The sequence below is a fragment of the Chelonia mydas genome, chromosome 7 (genome assembly GCF_015237465.2).
Source record: "Chelonia mydas isolate rCheMyd1 chromosome 7, rCheMyd1.pri.v2, whole genome shotgun sequence".
In the NCBI taxonomy this organism is placed as follows: Eukaryota; Metazoa; Chordata; order Testudines; family Cheloniidae; genus Chelonia; species Chelonia mydas.
The window spans coordinates 111,475,682-111,490,058 of NC_057853.1; the positions used below are offsets into that span (position 1 = coordinate 111,475,682).

Here is a 14,377-nt window from a genome sequence, read left to right on the forward strand (position 1 = left end):
GATTAAGTCAACTGATTGTGTCTACACAGGAGTTTGCAACTGTAACTAAAACTACTTAAAATAATTTTGCTTAAACATATACAACTTGTGTTTAGAAAAGGCCTCCAATTTTGGAACTTAAACTGCTCTGCCTGTGTGTTGTGTTTTAGCTATATAGCTTAATTCAGCCCCCCTAGGGACAGAGATAACATCTTCCTTTATAATATGTCTAGTACGGAGCACACTGACAACTCAAATAATTTTGGGGATTTCATTAGAAACACTACCATGGGATTATATTAACACCTGACATCTATACATCAATGACATTTTAGAGATTGCAACAGAAACCTATGGATTTCCTTTCTATATTAATATTCCTAGCAATCATTAATGGGGTTCTCTTTTGCTAGGAAAGGGAAAATAGGGGCTTTTCTGCATTTCAACATGGAACCCAGAATATAAAAGCCACAGCCTCTTCATTCCGCTTCAGACGATGTGGTAAAATTCAGATGGATACAAATCTTATAGATTGAAGATGGACAGTTTCAAATTTTGAAGGAGATATAGGCTGCATTTAAAAGACAAAATGATAGTTGTAATATACTCTCAACAATGGCATTCAGGTTAACTCCATTCTGTCTCAATTTCCAAACAACCCATTTGTGATATGCAAATTTGATGGTAACAATATAAATAAAAATAAATTCAGAGACACTTAGAAACACATTCTGCCTTTGGATGTGTGCATATAAATTCCTATTGACTTCAAAGAGAATTGCATTCAATGGCAAAATTTAGCCCTTAATGATGTAAACACCAATTTTGGAGAGAAAAAGGCAAGGGCTTAATTTTCAACAGATTAACTCCGTACAAATGGAAAGAAATCTAGACCATGAAATAGCTTTATTACTCCTGGTAACATACAGAGTATGTGCAGCGTTTCAAGATTGGTCTTTGAAATACAACAAAAATGTAGCATCCTCAAATTTAAAGCCGAGCAAAGTTTAAATAAGGCGACAATGGCTTGAAACGTACAATTTGTTCACACCATGCTTACATATTACCTGCATCCGGCAGCTCAATAAATACAAAATCATGTGAGGAACAAGCTTAAGTTCACATTGGTGCCACACAATTATGAAAGGGGGAAAAAGACCGTTTCCAAACTTTGAAAAGCCTTCATGGATAAAACTATGATGCTTCAGCAAGTGGGATTTTACATAAAAAAGCACTGGAACAGAACCATTTACGAGGAAAGATTGTAATTCAAAACTCATATATTCCGTATTAATTGTACAGTCTCTCTGTATACAATCCCATACATTTCAAAATTAACTTGCCGTTATCTTTGTACTATACAAAAGAGAAATAGAAAAAAAAACTACAGTGCTAGAGGGACCTCACGGTACTGGAGAGCCTGTAACCTGCGTGAGAAAATATGAACTAACAGATGTTCGGATTGTTAAATGAACAAAAAGGTTGAAGAGAAAATGGGCACTGTAAATCTGAACAGAATGGTCTAGCATGTCTTATCTGTAGTAGGAGGGAAGTAGTGGTTAGAACACAACCATGAGTCAGGAGACTTGGGTTCTAGCCCTAATTTTGCCACAGATTGGCTGTGTGATTTTGGGCAAGTTACAACCTCTCTGTACATCAGTTTCCCATCTATAAAATGGAAATAATGCCTATCCACCATCTTTGTGAAGTCGTTTAATATCATTGGATGAAAAGTGCTACATAAGTGCAAAGTATTTTCTGAAGTTCGCTCAAGTTTTGTTCACTTCTGAGAAGATGTTAGAACTCATGTGTCCACTGCAATCTTTATGCAAGTGGGTCTTCGTCCAGCTAGTTTGTGAAAAAGGGCACTGCCAACGTAAGCTCTCCATTGCAGCAGATAAGGAGAAGGGGAAGTGTACAGGGATAGATCAGAAGGGCAGGAAGCCATTGGAGCTAGGTTAGGTCAAGGTTAATGCTCACTCTTTCTGCTGACTGGAAAAGTGAGGTTTCGTGGGGTATTTATACCCCATGCAACCATGGGGAGGCCCCTCTTTACCAGGATTGGGCTGGCAGCATCAGCAACGTCTTCATTTGCAACCAGCTGGCTCTGCATAATAGAAGGGTGAGATCAGGAAGTGGCGGGGGGGCGAGGGGGGGAGGTTTCCCTCTTTCCCTGCATGTTGGGCCCAATCAAGAGGGGGAAAAAGTGGGGCTCCCATCTGTGCTCCTGTGGGCAGCATGGACAGGAGGAATCCTCTGGGGATCCTTTTGTCCCATGAGTAGCCGGGGGCGGGGGAAAAACACTGCTGGTGCAGGGAACAAGCATTGAAGACTGGGGAAGCAGGCCAAGAATTAATTGAAGCTAGGCACACTGTTGCAGCAGAAGTTCTTTCTGTAGCAATTCTAAGGTTACAGGGTGCTTACAGGACAAGTAGAACCAGACCAGGGGTATGAACAACCTCTAGGACCCAAGAACCAGAGCATTACAACTGCAAGAAACAGAGTCACTATTGGTGAGTTGGACTGACACCAAGGCGTGACTGAAGGGTAGGAGAATTCAAGGGAGAGAAGCTCAACAGGCATGGCTGGGGACAGCAGGGTGCCGCACTCAGGGGTTGGGCCTTCCAGTGGGGGGGAGGACGGGGGGGGAGAGGGGGATGGGACAGGACGTCCAGGATAGTGGATATGGGAATGGTAATTTTAACCACTTCTCCTACAGTGCTGCATTTGGGGATCTTAGAGGGGAGAGAGGCACGGCACGTGGATATGGCCTACTGCGGCTAAAAACAAGATGCTGGGGAGTGGCCACTTTCTGCAGCTCCCCAGGACTTTAGCTACTGAAACTTGTGGTGCAACGGATTTAGCCACAGAGCTTGGGAGGGTGGTGGGGGGGACACCTGGGGACCCAGGGTATTGGGAGAGCGTCCAGAGTTGCTCGGTTAGCTCAGCTGCCTCAGAGATCAACAGCTTTTCACATCTATTACAGGCTAACTTACAACTGTGTAATAGGTTGGGGGCTTACCTCAGAGGGAAGTCTAGCAAAGGTGATCCCAGTAACCCGACATAGGCACAGGTTTGGGATACCAGAGATACCCAGATGGTACAGAAGCCCCTCATTGAAGTGGGAGTCATTAACACAGGGGGATGGGGAGACAGGGAATGTTAATTCATGGGATAGGGTCCCTGTCTATGGGCTATCTCAGGTGCCTCAGGACACTGAGGTTAGTTAGGAATATGGTCATGCTTCTGAGATGATGTTAAAACTAAAGAAAATTAAGAAAATGGTTTCCTTCTTTACTTATCCACCAAGAGCTAAAAACAACTTCAGCTCACACATGCATACACCACTTCCTATTGACATAAATGGGAACCACGTACAGACACAGAATTTGTCCTTAATGCCATACAGGAACTGTTGCTCCCCTCTGTTTTTGTTATTGGTGAGGTCAGTAGCTGTTGCAGCAAAAAATATAGGAAGCAAACTTGTGTCTTGGCTGTAAAAAAGCCTTTTAGGTAATCTCCAAACACTTATGTTGAACTTCTCCAAAGCTGAACTTTTTATTGACAATTAATAGTCAATTGTAACACATCTGGCTCTGAATGTTTAAGTGCTTTGAAAACATAAAAGCTATACAAGTGCTACATACTAACCTTGGCTTCCAAAGCATTTTTTTGTGAGGCTATATTGTACTATCTTCTTACTCATCTGAACATTAATAGCGTGTTATTTTCTTGGCCACATTTTGGATTTTGCAGGTCATATCATACTCATCAGAGTCTCATAACCAGAAGCCAAATGTTTTTAGAGGAAGAGAGGGGAGCTGTAAGTGATAACATTAACAATGCAAAAATGCACTTATTCCTTAATAATGCTCAAGTTAATGTCATTAAAATAGGATCTAGTTCTGTCAGCTGGTCCATATAAGTATGTCACACACACACACACACAAAACTACAGAGGGGGAAAACCTAGGGTATGTTTTCCGTATCTTTCACCCAGCAAAGGAGAATGCTATAAAGCAGTTTCAAATAAAAGCCAATTGTCTGACTGGATATGATAGCTGTTCAAATGGAATTTATTTCTGAGTGAAAGAGTCACCCTGTGCATAGGGAAAAACACAAACTTATGAACATTGCCGATTCACCATTCACCAAGAGTTTTTACATCATCGAGGTGTGTGAAAGGAACAGGTTTCTAATAGACCTGGTGGACTGGGACTACACTGACTCTTTTCATAGACATCCTGAATTTACAAAAGTAAGCAATAGTTTACTGCCATACACAAAGTGATCTTAAAAAATCCCCTATTTTAAGGCAATCAAAACTTTTCTCAAATTTTATCAAGAGGAATGAGAATTAAGTCTGGTGGCACAAGCAAAGTAACAGTTTAAAAATTCCAACTCCTTCACGTTAACTGCAGTGCTCCTGAAAGGTATCAGATTGGCAGCACTCTAAACTGAAGTCCTTATGTCTCTACAAAACAGATGCTCATGACCAATGGAAATACACATTTCCATGTTTCTAACCAAACATGGAAACTAACTCTAAAGTTGAGAGCAATTCAATCTCCATGGCTATGGACCTCTTGGTTTATCTGCTGAGACTGTCAATAAAGGTGCCAAATTGTGAATGTGATATATGCTTTCAAATGAAGGGGGTAAATGTGCACTGATACAGCATCTGAGCATATACAGGAACTTTATCCATTAATAAAATAAAGTTGCATAAACAGCGGGAGAGGTTAAGTGACTTTTCTAAATTTAGTGGCAAAGGCTGATGGGGAACCCAAGAGTTCTGAGAGCCCATTCCTTGCTCTAACCACTAAACAATGCCTAACCGAACTGCTGAATAACAATCTGAAGAAAAGGGACGATTTTGCAGGTAAGAGAGATAACTTACATGCCAATTAAAAATCAAGTTTGGTTGTTCATATTACCTCACGCAGCAAGAGGAAACAGTAAGGAAAAATAAAAGGTTGAAAATACCATTTTAAACAAATCTAACCGTAAATTACACATAGAACATGAAGTAGACCTAATGAAAAAAGTAGTATCTGTACTGTAATTCTTCGTGACAGATCATTTACCTAAAATTTCACATGAATTTTTATTTCAAACTTAAATTTTATGTTTGCTATACATTAAATGTAAAAATGAAGCTGAGTTTTCTAAGACAAAAATCCAATTTTTCCCTCTTGTAAATGAAAACTGAATAGTTTTCACTAAGTTCTCCTACCATACTTTTGGTTGGCAAGTGAAGAGTTTTCTTACAAAAACAGTTGCTTAAGAAAAAGTATGGCCTTCGTTCAAAACAACTGCACTAACAGCCAGAGGCTTCACGTCTTAACTTGGCTCCATCTAGCTTTGCTCTGATCCAGATAGTGTAAATGTACAATTTCTTATTTCACATATATACAGATACATTCAGACAGCATTTAACAGCAAAACAATTTCTACAAAAGAAATCAAGCTTTTTTTTTGCTCCTGAACACACCACTATTCTAGGAATAAGAGCAGTGAGCAGCAGCAATTGCATTAACATTGGCAACACAGTGTTACAGGTCTAACTAAGCGTATAACACACACATCATGCCTAAAAGATTTAGTGTTGTAATAATTTTTTCATTTCACTACACTTATCTTGAGCCTCATGTTTATTTAAAAGAAAGAGGAGGATCTGTTCATGTTTTTCAATCTGTGGGGGAAGGACAGAGAGAATATTAGCCGGCATGTTGCCATATAAAGTATTATGTAAATGTTTGTTTTTAAAATTAAATAAAATCAACTTGAAAGCCACTTTTAAAAAGTAGTTTTAGGAACTACAAATGAACCTGGGTTCCCATTCTGGTTTAGTGAATGTACAATTACCTTTCCCTATTTTGTGAAAAAAAAACAAAAAAAACCAGCATGGTGCATTAAATGATTTTGGCTGACCCTCAATTTTTTTTTTTTTAAAGACACCCCTAAGGAGAGCTCTGATGAGGTGCTAGAGATGATGATGTCAGCAGATCAATGGCCCAAGCCAACAGGAAGTTAACCTAGCCCTGTCACCAAGTTCTCTCCTTGCTCCCATTCACTGGTGTGCTACCTACCTTAGAGTTACTTCCTGGAAGCCCTTTGTAGTGTATTAAGTCTGTCTTTCCTCCACCTGTCTCAGGGGATTCAGAGCCAGACCCCTTCCATGTCTTGTCCCCCACTCTCCCCTCCACCCCCAACAAAACAAGCAGAGGAGTCATTCACAGGGCTGGATGCAGAAATTTGGCTGGATTCTACCTCCTGCTCAAAGATAGTAACTCTCACTAAATGTAGGGCTTCTCCTTAAAAATGAAAATGGGCCTTTGAGACTCCAAAGTTCAGATTTTTAACGCTGATTTCACTTGTTTTTATAAAAACAAAACAAAATCTAAGTTTGCTTATTACCTGCAACAGACTTCTTAAGATTCTTGTAAAAAAATACAAGCATGGAGGCATTATGATGCCAAGTTGCACCCACAGTTAATTTTTTCACAGGCACATTAACCCTTGGTTATATGAAAAGGCTGGTAGTCCCTTGACCATATAATGGTGCTGTTATAATATTCTAATAAATGATCTTTTCTTTAAAGGTTGCAGGTTTCGCCCGCTTTACAGAGCCTTAATTCCTATGCAACAGTCCCTAGAATTTTAATTAAATACATTTTAATAATCCTACAAACAGACATAATTGAATATTGTTTTCATGTCAGCAAGTCAGTTCTATAAAACTAGTAATGGTACTATACTTTTTCTTACAGATACATAGTAAGCAATTTCAGTGCTCGGGGTAAATACTTTGTGGTTTTCTTTTAAAAAGATAAAAATAAGTCCAACTCCAATGTCTTAATATCAGCAGCAAATTCTGGCTTGCTACTTCAAATATTTATGGTGTAGAACACACTGAAGAATATTCACAGTAACTTCTCGTAGCATTCATATATACTCTGAACATTCATTTTTTACATGCATCTGTGATAAACGAGGAATTGACCAAGACTATACAGCCAACCTATATTTTCCATGTTGCATGACATTCTGAATTATTTGACTATGTAAAAAATAAAATAGGAAAGTTCACATTTTTAGAACACTTCTTTTTTCAATTGTATAGCCAGCCACAAATCAAAAACCCCAAACCTTTTCCATGCTTTTTTTTAAAAACACATCAGTATCTGGAAGAGAAAATGTAAGTTTAGGCTGAATATTACTTACTTGCTTTTTTAATTCTGTGCAACAGCAACTAGCCTCATTTGCATGGGCTACTAGAGAAAAAATGAACAGGAATCTGATCAGTAAAGTATTATTATTGCCTCATTAACTGGCTGAATACAATGAGATTTTAGAAGGACAAAGGACATTAGTTATGGATACACACATCTCATTTTTGAACACTAGAATAAATTTAAGAATGAGACTATTTTAAGTGAAAAACAGTTACCTTGGTGTAGAATACTTTGATTTCCAGAGTTGCTATATTTGGCTAAACCTTCCATTACTAATTTGTCGGCTATACTTAGACTGCTGTTTTCAAAACACTTCTCCACAGATACCGCATGAATATTCTCATTGATCCCTTTTACTGTGATCATGACACACTTATTCAATATTAATGTTTTTAGCAAATCTATTATTAATGGAGACCATTCCATGATTCCTGGAAAAAATAAAGAGACAACTGAGTTCTAGTTTAGATTGTAAATAGTTAAGCTACTTCCGCTACAACATCATTAAAATCTTAAATTATAAAATGCCAGTAAAACCTAGAAAATGTTACAAAACTTTAAAAAAAAATCAATACCAAAGTTTAGCTTTATCATTAAATTAGGAGCAGCCCAGTTTTCTAGTTGTCTATAGTTTTTTTTTTCTGCAGTACCTAAACTATTTCAGAAAATTTTCAAATTAGTCTTTCTGGGTTTGAAAATAGACTTTACAATGCTAATCTGTATACTGTTTTTTTGAGTCCTCATCTAGATGGACAATATAACACAGGGGTTAATGGTAACAACATAATTTTTTTTTTGACCAAATAGTCACACTGCTAAATAGCCAACATGGTTGGTTATGTTTCTACCTGCAAGCGAACACTTAATTATCTGAAAAGGGAGCTTCAAGTAATGTGCAGTGATCGGCAGCACTCTAGAGAATGGTAGAGTTTCGGTGTTTCCATAGTCTGCATATGCTACCTTCACCTCAGACTGAGAAACTCCCAGAACGATAGCTCTGTACCAATGGCCATCCCCTGGAAAAAAAAAATTTTGAACAAAACATTTGAAGTTCTTCACTTTAAGACTAGGATCCAGAGTTACATAATAATCCATCTAATCTATATAGCTTTCCAGAATTTAAAGGAAATTATTCAGAGTACATGGATACTGTAAAAACAAAAAACAGAAAACGAAACACGGCCATTTAGAAGTACTAATTTTTTTTAAAAAAGAAAATCAACATCAGAAAAGAACTAAGCTACGTTACAGATGTTTCAAACCCTCCAAAACCTCAACTTTTCTTAGTTAAGAAATACAGTTGGTGTTCAAAATTAGATCACATGCCTTTTGATAGGAAAATCTATAAACGTCCTGGTGAGGGCATGGGATAGGAGAGAGAGACCGAGTTTCCTCCAAATCGTTCCATCTGAGATTTGAGTTTGCTAGTTCAGTCACCCTGAAGTAGGGAGAGGGAAAGTTCCTCCCCACCTTATCTCTTGGCAGATCTCAAAAGATCAAAGTCACCCAGGTAAGGCCACGTGAACATACACTAACTCAACTGGCTCCTGTTCTAGCTCCTTGGCTGCACAGCTCTGTGATACTAGGAAAATCTGGCACAAGAAATGAAGGAGAGTCATGACCCATGGGTCTCGAACCCAGTTTCACAGGATCCATGGGGGCAACCACATTCCAACTCTTCACGTGGCAGCCTGCTTGCAATGGCTTACTTGGAACCAATGAAGCCCAGCCTCAGGATGAGGCCCCACCTCTGAGAGCCATCTGGCAGAGCCCCAGAGCAGCTGATTGGACAGCTTCCCTTTCCTGCTGCTGGCTTAAGTAGGGCCAGTGTGCCAAACTACTGTGCTCACCCTGCTCTGGACTGTGTGCCTTGTGCTTCCTGCTCCTTGATTTCCTGCCATCCTGACCCAGCTTAACTCCTGGCACCTGACTTGTGGTTCTGATATTCAGTTTGTCTTTTGCTTCTGATCTCCCAGTATCCTACTCGAGCTAACTCCTGTCCTGTGACCGTGAACTCTGGCTCTGACTACTACTTGTTTGGACCACAATAACCCTATAGGACTAAGCCTGGTGCAAGAAGGTTGGACCCAACTGCATCACTACAGCCACCAGGTGTACTGACTTGCCCAAATGGGCCCCCTGCCTCCAGGCAGAAAATCAAGCACGGCAGGCTCAAGTAACACAGTTGGCTTGGGACAACCAGCAGCTGCAGGAGCAAGTGAGGCAGCTCAGCGCTGAGAATACTGTGCTGTGAACACAACTTGCAGCTCCTTGCCCCAACCAGAGGCCTGCAATACCCTTGCCTGAACAATTCAACGGGAACTGCCAGCAGTTTGCGGCCTTCAAGAACCAATGCCATCTTGTTTCTGATGTGTACCAAAATCTATGCCTCTGACCAATCCTTGGTAATCAGCCTGCTGACAGGAGATTTATTAGACTAACCCTCCCACCCCCGTGGCACTGGAAGGCCATAGCCCAGTGCTGTCTAACTGGGATGCCTTTCTCCAGTCGATATCGGCCATCTTTGATGACCCACACCAAGTTCAAATGGCCAAGGGGCTGCCCCGAGGAGACTCTGGCAGAGGCAAGGCACAGAGGCCTCCTACACAGCACATTTCCGCTGCCTCACAGCAGATACAGAGTGGAATGAAGCAGAGCAGCAGTACCAGTTCCAAGGTGCTTGCAGGAAGAAATCAAAGAAACTGGCCTGCAAATCTGGCCATGCCATTTTGGGCTGCCCAGTATGAGAGCAGAGGAGGTTGGGGAAAAGAAGCCAGCCCAGGCATAATGGGGGGAAAACGGACCCATACTCTATTCCTTACTGAAACACACCCTCAGCCCCATCCTGGGGCTTCCCATTTGCAGGTGCCTATTGTGATGGGTTCGGTCACAGAGACCCCCTTGGGACTGTCACCTGATGTGCTAAAACTACCTCTGAGCTCGTTTTCTCTGCCAGTTTGAGCCTCCAGAATCCTGCCTTATTGAGCCAGACACGCCAGTCTCCTCCAACACAGACCCAGGGTCTGAACCATGCTCCCCAAAGCTGCAGACTTAACTGAAAACAGCTCAATAAGTACTCTTGTCTCCAGCACCCAGACCCCAATGGGATTCAAACCCCCAAATAAATCCATTTTACTCTGTATAAAGCTTTTACCTGGTAAACTCAAATCGTCCGCCCTCTATAACACGGATAGAGAGATATGCACAGCTGTTTGCTCCCCCAGGTATTAATCATTTATGCTGGGTTAATTAACAAACAGAAGTGATCATATTAAGTACAAAAAGTAGGATTTAAATGGCTTCAAGTAAGAACAGACAGAACAAAGTAAGTTACCAAGCAAAATAAAACAAAACAAGCCAGTCTAAGCCTAATACATTACGAAACCAATTACAGATAAAATCTCACCCTCAGAGATGTTCCAATAAGCTTCTTTCACAGACTGGACTTCTTCCTAGTCTGGGTACTATCATTGTTAGTTCCAGCTCAGGTGGTAACTAGGGGATTTCTCATGACTGACAGCCCCCTTTATTCTGTTCTACCCCCTTTAATAGCTTTGGCACAAGGCGGGAATCCTTTGTCTCTCTTTGGGTTCCCACCCCTCCTTCAAAATGGAAAAGCACCAGATTAAAGTGTGATCCATTCCCCACATTTTCCCCTGATCCTTGGCATCTCCTGGTTAACCATTCATGATCCTTTCATTCACTGGTGAGAACAGAAGGTCACTTTCCCATCATAATTCTGCTGACAGCACAGCCGGAGACCAGGAAGTGCTGCACCAAGACCCAAGAGGTTCAAGTAGGTGAAGTCACCCGCATTGAAACACCTACTAGGGGAACTAAGGAACATCTCACCAGATACTGTGACTATACTGATGTCCCTGAGAAAAAGAATGCAGAAAGTCTCCTCCCACATCAGGACTACGATTGCCCCACAAAACTCCAGCTGGGGTGAAGATTCTGTTTGGGCAGATATACACCGTGTCAGAGCCTGAACTGGCTGCACTGGGAGAATATCTCCAAGATAACCTGGACCCGGGGTTCGCTCGTAAGCTGACTTCACCAGCCAGTGTCCCTCTATAAAAACAAAGGGTTGCAGCCTCTGCTTCTGTGTCGATCACCAAGACCCAAATCAGATAATCTGGAACCGTTACCCACTACCACTTATCCCTGAATTGTTGGAAAGCATAGGGGCCACTCACATATTCACTAAATTGGATCTCCAAGGAGCTTACAACTTGTCCGCATCCGAGAGTGGGATGAATGAAAGATTGGACATAACAGGTCTGAAAGGCACTTTGAATATTCAGTTATGCCATTCGGACTGACTCATGCCCCAGTAACATTCCAATCCTTCATTAACAATATGCTATGAGACCTACTGAACCAGTTCATGGTGGTATACTTAGATCATATATTGATCTTCTCAGATGATATGGACCAACATACCACTCACATCCGTACAACCCTGCACAGATTATGAAAACATGGTCTCTATACTCAATTTGAGAAGTGCACGTTTGATCAGACCTCAACCAAATTCCTGGGTTTCATCCTGTCCCCAGAAGGAATCAAGAGGGATCCACACAAGGTGTAGTCTTCCCGCAACTGGGCAGCCCCCTGCAACATGCGTGACTGAAGCTATTTTTAAGCTTCGCAAACTTTTAGCAGAGGTTCATTTTGAATTTTACAACAACAAAAAAGCCATGGCTCTCACTGCCCTACTCTGGAAAAATGCTCCGTTCCACAGGTCGCCCAAGGCCCAGCATGCATTTGAGCAGCTAAAGCTTGCATCATGTCTGGGAGGGCTGATACAGGAGCAATGGTGAAGGCAAGTTTTATTGTGGAAGTTGAAATGTCTAGCACAGTGACTGGGGCAATCCTCTCTCAGAGGCATGGAACCAAGCAAATACTGCACCTCACTGCCTACTACTGAAGGAAGCTTACCCTTGCTAAATGAAACTATGAGATCTTGGACAAAAAGCTCTTGGCAATTAAGACTGCCTTCAAAGAGTGGTGACAGTACTTGGATGCGGGCTCTGGGGTGGGGCTCGGGATGAAGGGTTTGGGTGCAGGCTGCCCTGGGGCTGTGGCGGGGGGGGGGGGGGGGGGGGGGGGGAGAGGAAGGAAGGAAAGAAAGAAGGAAAGAAAGATGAAAGAAAGAAAGAAGGAAGGAAGGAAGGAAGGAAGGAAGGAAAGAAAGAAGGAAAGAAGGAAAGAAGGAAAGAAGGAAAGAAGGAAAGAAGGAAAGAAGGAAAGAAAGAAAGAAACTCCCCACAGCAGCCTGGGGGCAGGAGGCGAGGTGCCTCTCCCTGACCACGGCAGCTCCAGCGGGGCCGGGGGAGAGCTGCCTCTCCCCACTGCCTGCCTGCACATTCAGCCCTCAATGGCTACGCATCTTAGAGGAAATTTAGGTGCATGAAGTCCTCAACTTTAAGATTAAGCTGGGCAAATTATGGTACTGATTAACTGGGAAGGTTACAGCCTGGAGGAACACACTTGGGAGCCAGCTGAAACATTCATGCTCTCACCCTGGTTCAGGCCTTCCATAGGAGCCATACAGAGAAACTTGGACCCGTGTTGCCCAGAGGGTGCCCCTAGGGGAAGGGGTGATGTCATCACCCACATGTCTCGAACCCAGTCCACAGGGTCCATGGGAGCAACCGTACTCCAATCCTCTACATGGCAGCCCGCTCACAATGGTTTATCTAGGACTCATGAAGCCCAACCCCAAGACCAGGTTCCGCCCTGAGGTCCAACTGGCCAAGCCCCTGGGCAGCTGATTGACCCACTGGCCCTACTTAAGCCAGCAGCAAGCACAGAAAAGTATCCAAACAACTGGGCTCCATCCTGTTCTGGACTGTGCGCCTTATGCTTCTTTATTTCCTGGCATCCTTACCCGGCTTGGCTTACCTGGCATCTGACTTGTGGTTCTGGCCCTCCAGTTTGTTTCCTGGCTCTGACCTCCTGATCTGGCTTAACTCTGGTTCCAGTTTCTTGTCTTCTGCTTCTGAACTCCTGGTGTCCTGACTCAGCTGACTCCTAACTCCTGTCACATGACTGCGGACTCTGGCTGCAACTACTAAAGTCTGACTGCCCATGACCTGGCCTTGACAAGGAGAGTTCTTCCCATCCCAGCACAAAAGGAGGGGAAAGGGGGATCTTCACACAATTTAATGAAGCATCAATTGCACCACTTAAAGCAGCAATTAAATTTTATTAATTGCTGTCTCAGTCTTAACTATAGTATCTCTGCTGTAACATTAGTGGTGTTTTCTGGATGTTTATACAAATGCTATGTATTAATTACCTACTCCTTTGACCTACCACGAGTGCTAGCTTCTATTTACTACTAAAGGACACAAATTCCTCAACATCTCTTTTAATCCCCCAACTCATTCAAATAGTAAAGTAAATCAGAACTTCAACTCTGTTGGCCATCTTTTCATCTAGTACTTGACTTCAGTGCCTATATTTAACACTATGTTTTGTAGTATTTCTGTCCATCTCTCCTTTAACTGTTGACAGATCTGACACCCTTGTGCTTCACTTTACAGGAATGTTCTGTTGCTTGCAGCTATACCACTTTGGACTGTGATCTTGACACCAATGTCCAGTCACGTAAGTAGGTGCAGGCCTGGTCAGTACTTGGATAGGACACCTCCAATGAAAATTCAAGTGCTACAGGAAGTGATGTTTATGGATTTGTTTGGCAGAACTCTTCTTTGAATCAATACTGAAATAAATGACTCAGGGCATGGCTACACTGGAAACTTCAAAGCGCTGTCATGGGAGCGCTCCCAAGGCAGCGCTTTGAAGTGCGAGTGTGGTTGCGCGTGAGCGCTGGGAAAGAGCTCTCCCAGCGCTCCTGGTAATCCACCTCCATGAAGGGATTGGCTCCCAGTGCTCGGAGCCTATTTACACTAGCGCTTTAAAGTGCTGTGACTTGCTGCGCTCAGGGGGGTGATTTTTCACACCCCTGAGCCAGCAAGTTAGAGCGCTATAAAATGTAAGTGTAGCCAAGCCCTCAGTCAAGCCTCCCCTCTGGGTTGCTCCTGAAGAAATTTATTTTGGATAACATATAAAACTGCTTAGGAATAGGGGAGTTCACTCAAGAAGCCTCACTAAATTCCAGTTTAGATCATTATATTGCCCCTCCTAAA

General features: G+C 42.3%; 1 protein-coding gene across 9 annotated transcripts in view; it reads right to left on the reverse strand.

The window, feature by feature from the left end:
• Positions 1 to 866: 866 nt before the first annotated feature.
• Positions 867 to 14,377, reverse strand: part of TDRD1 (tudor domain containing 1) — a 61,688-nt gene continuing 48,177 nt past the window's right edge. For 7 of the 9 annotated variants that reach the window (XM_043550943.1, XM_043550940.1, XM_043550939.1 and 4 more), the window contains 4 exons: positions 8,066 to 8,233; positions 7,433 to 7,648; positions 7,207 to 7,256; positions 867 to 5,674 (listed from right to left, as the gene is read on the reverse strand). In XM_043550943.1, coding sequence (XP_043406878.1) covers positions 5,582 to 5,674; positions 7,207 to 7,256; positions 7,433 to 7,648; positions 8,066 to 8,233 — 527 coding nt within the window. In that variant the 3' untranslated portion in view covers positions 867 to 5,581. The remainder of the gene's footprint in view (positions 5,675 to 7,206; positions 7,257 to 7,432; positions 7,649 to 8,065; positions 8,234 to 14,377) is intronic. The other 2 variants (XM_043550947.1, XM_043550942.1) reach the window with 1 other exon arrangement.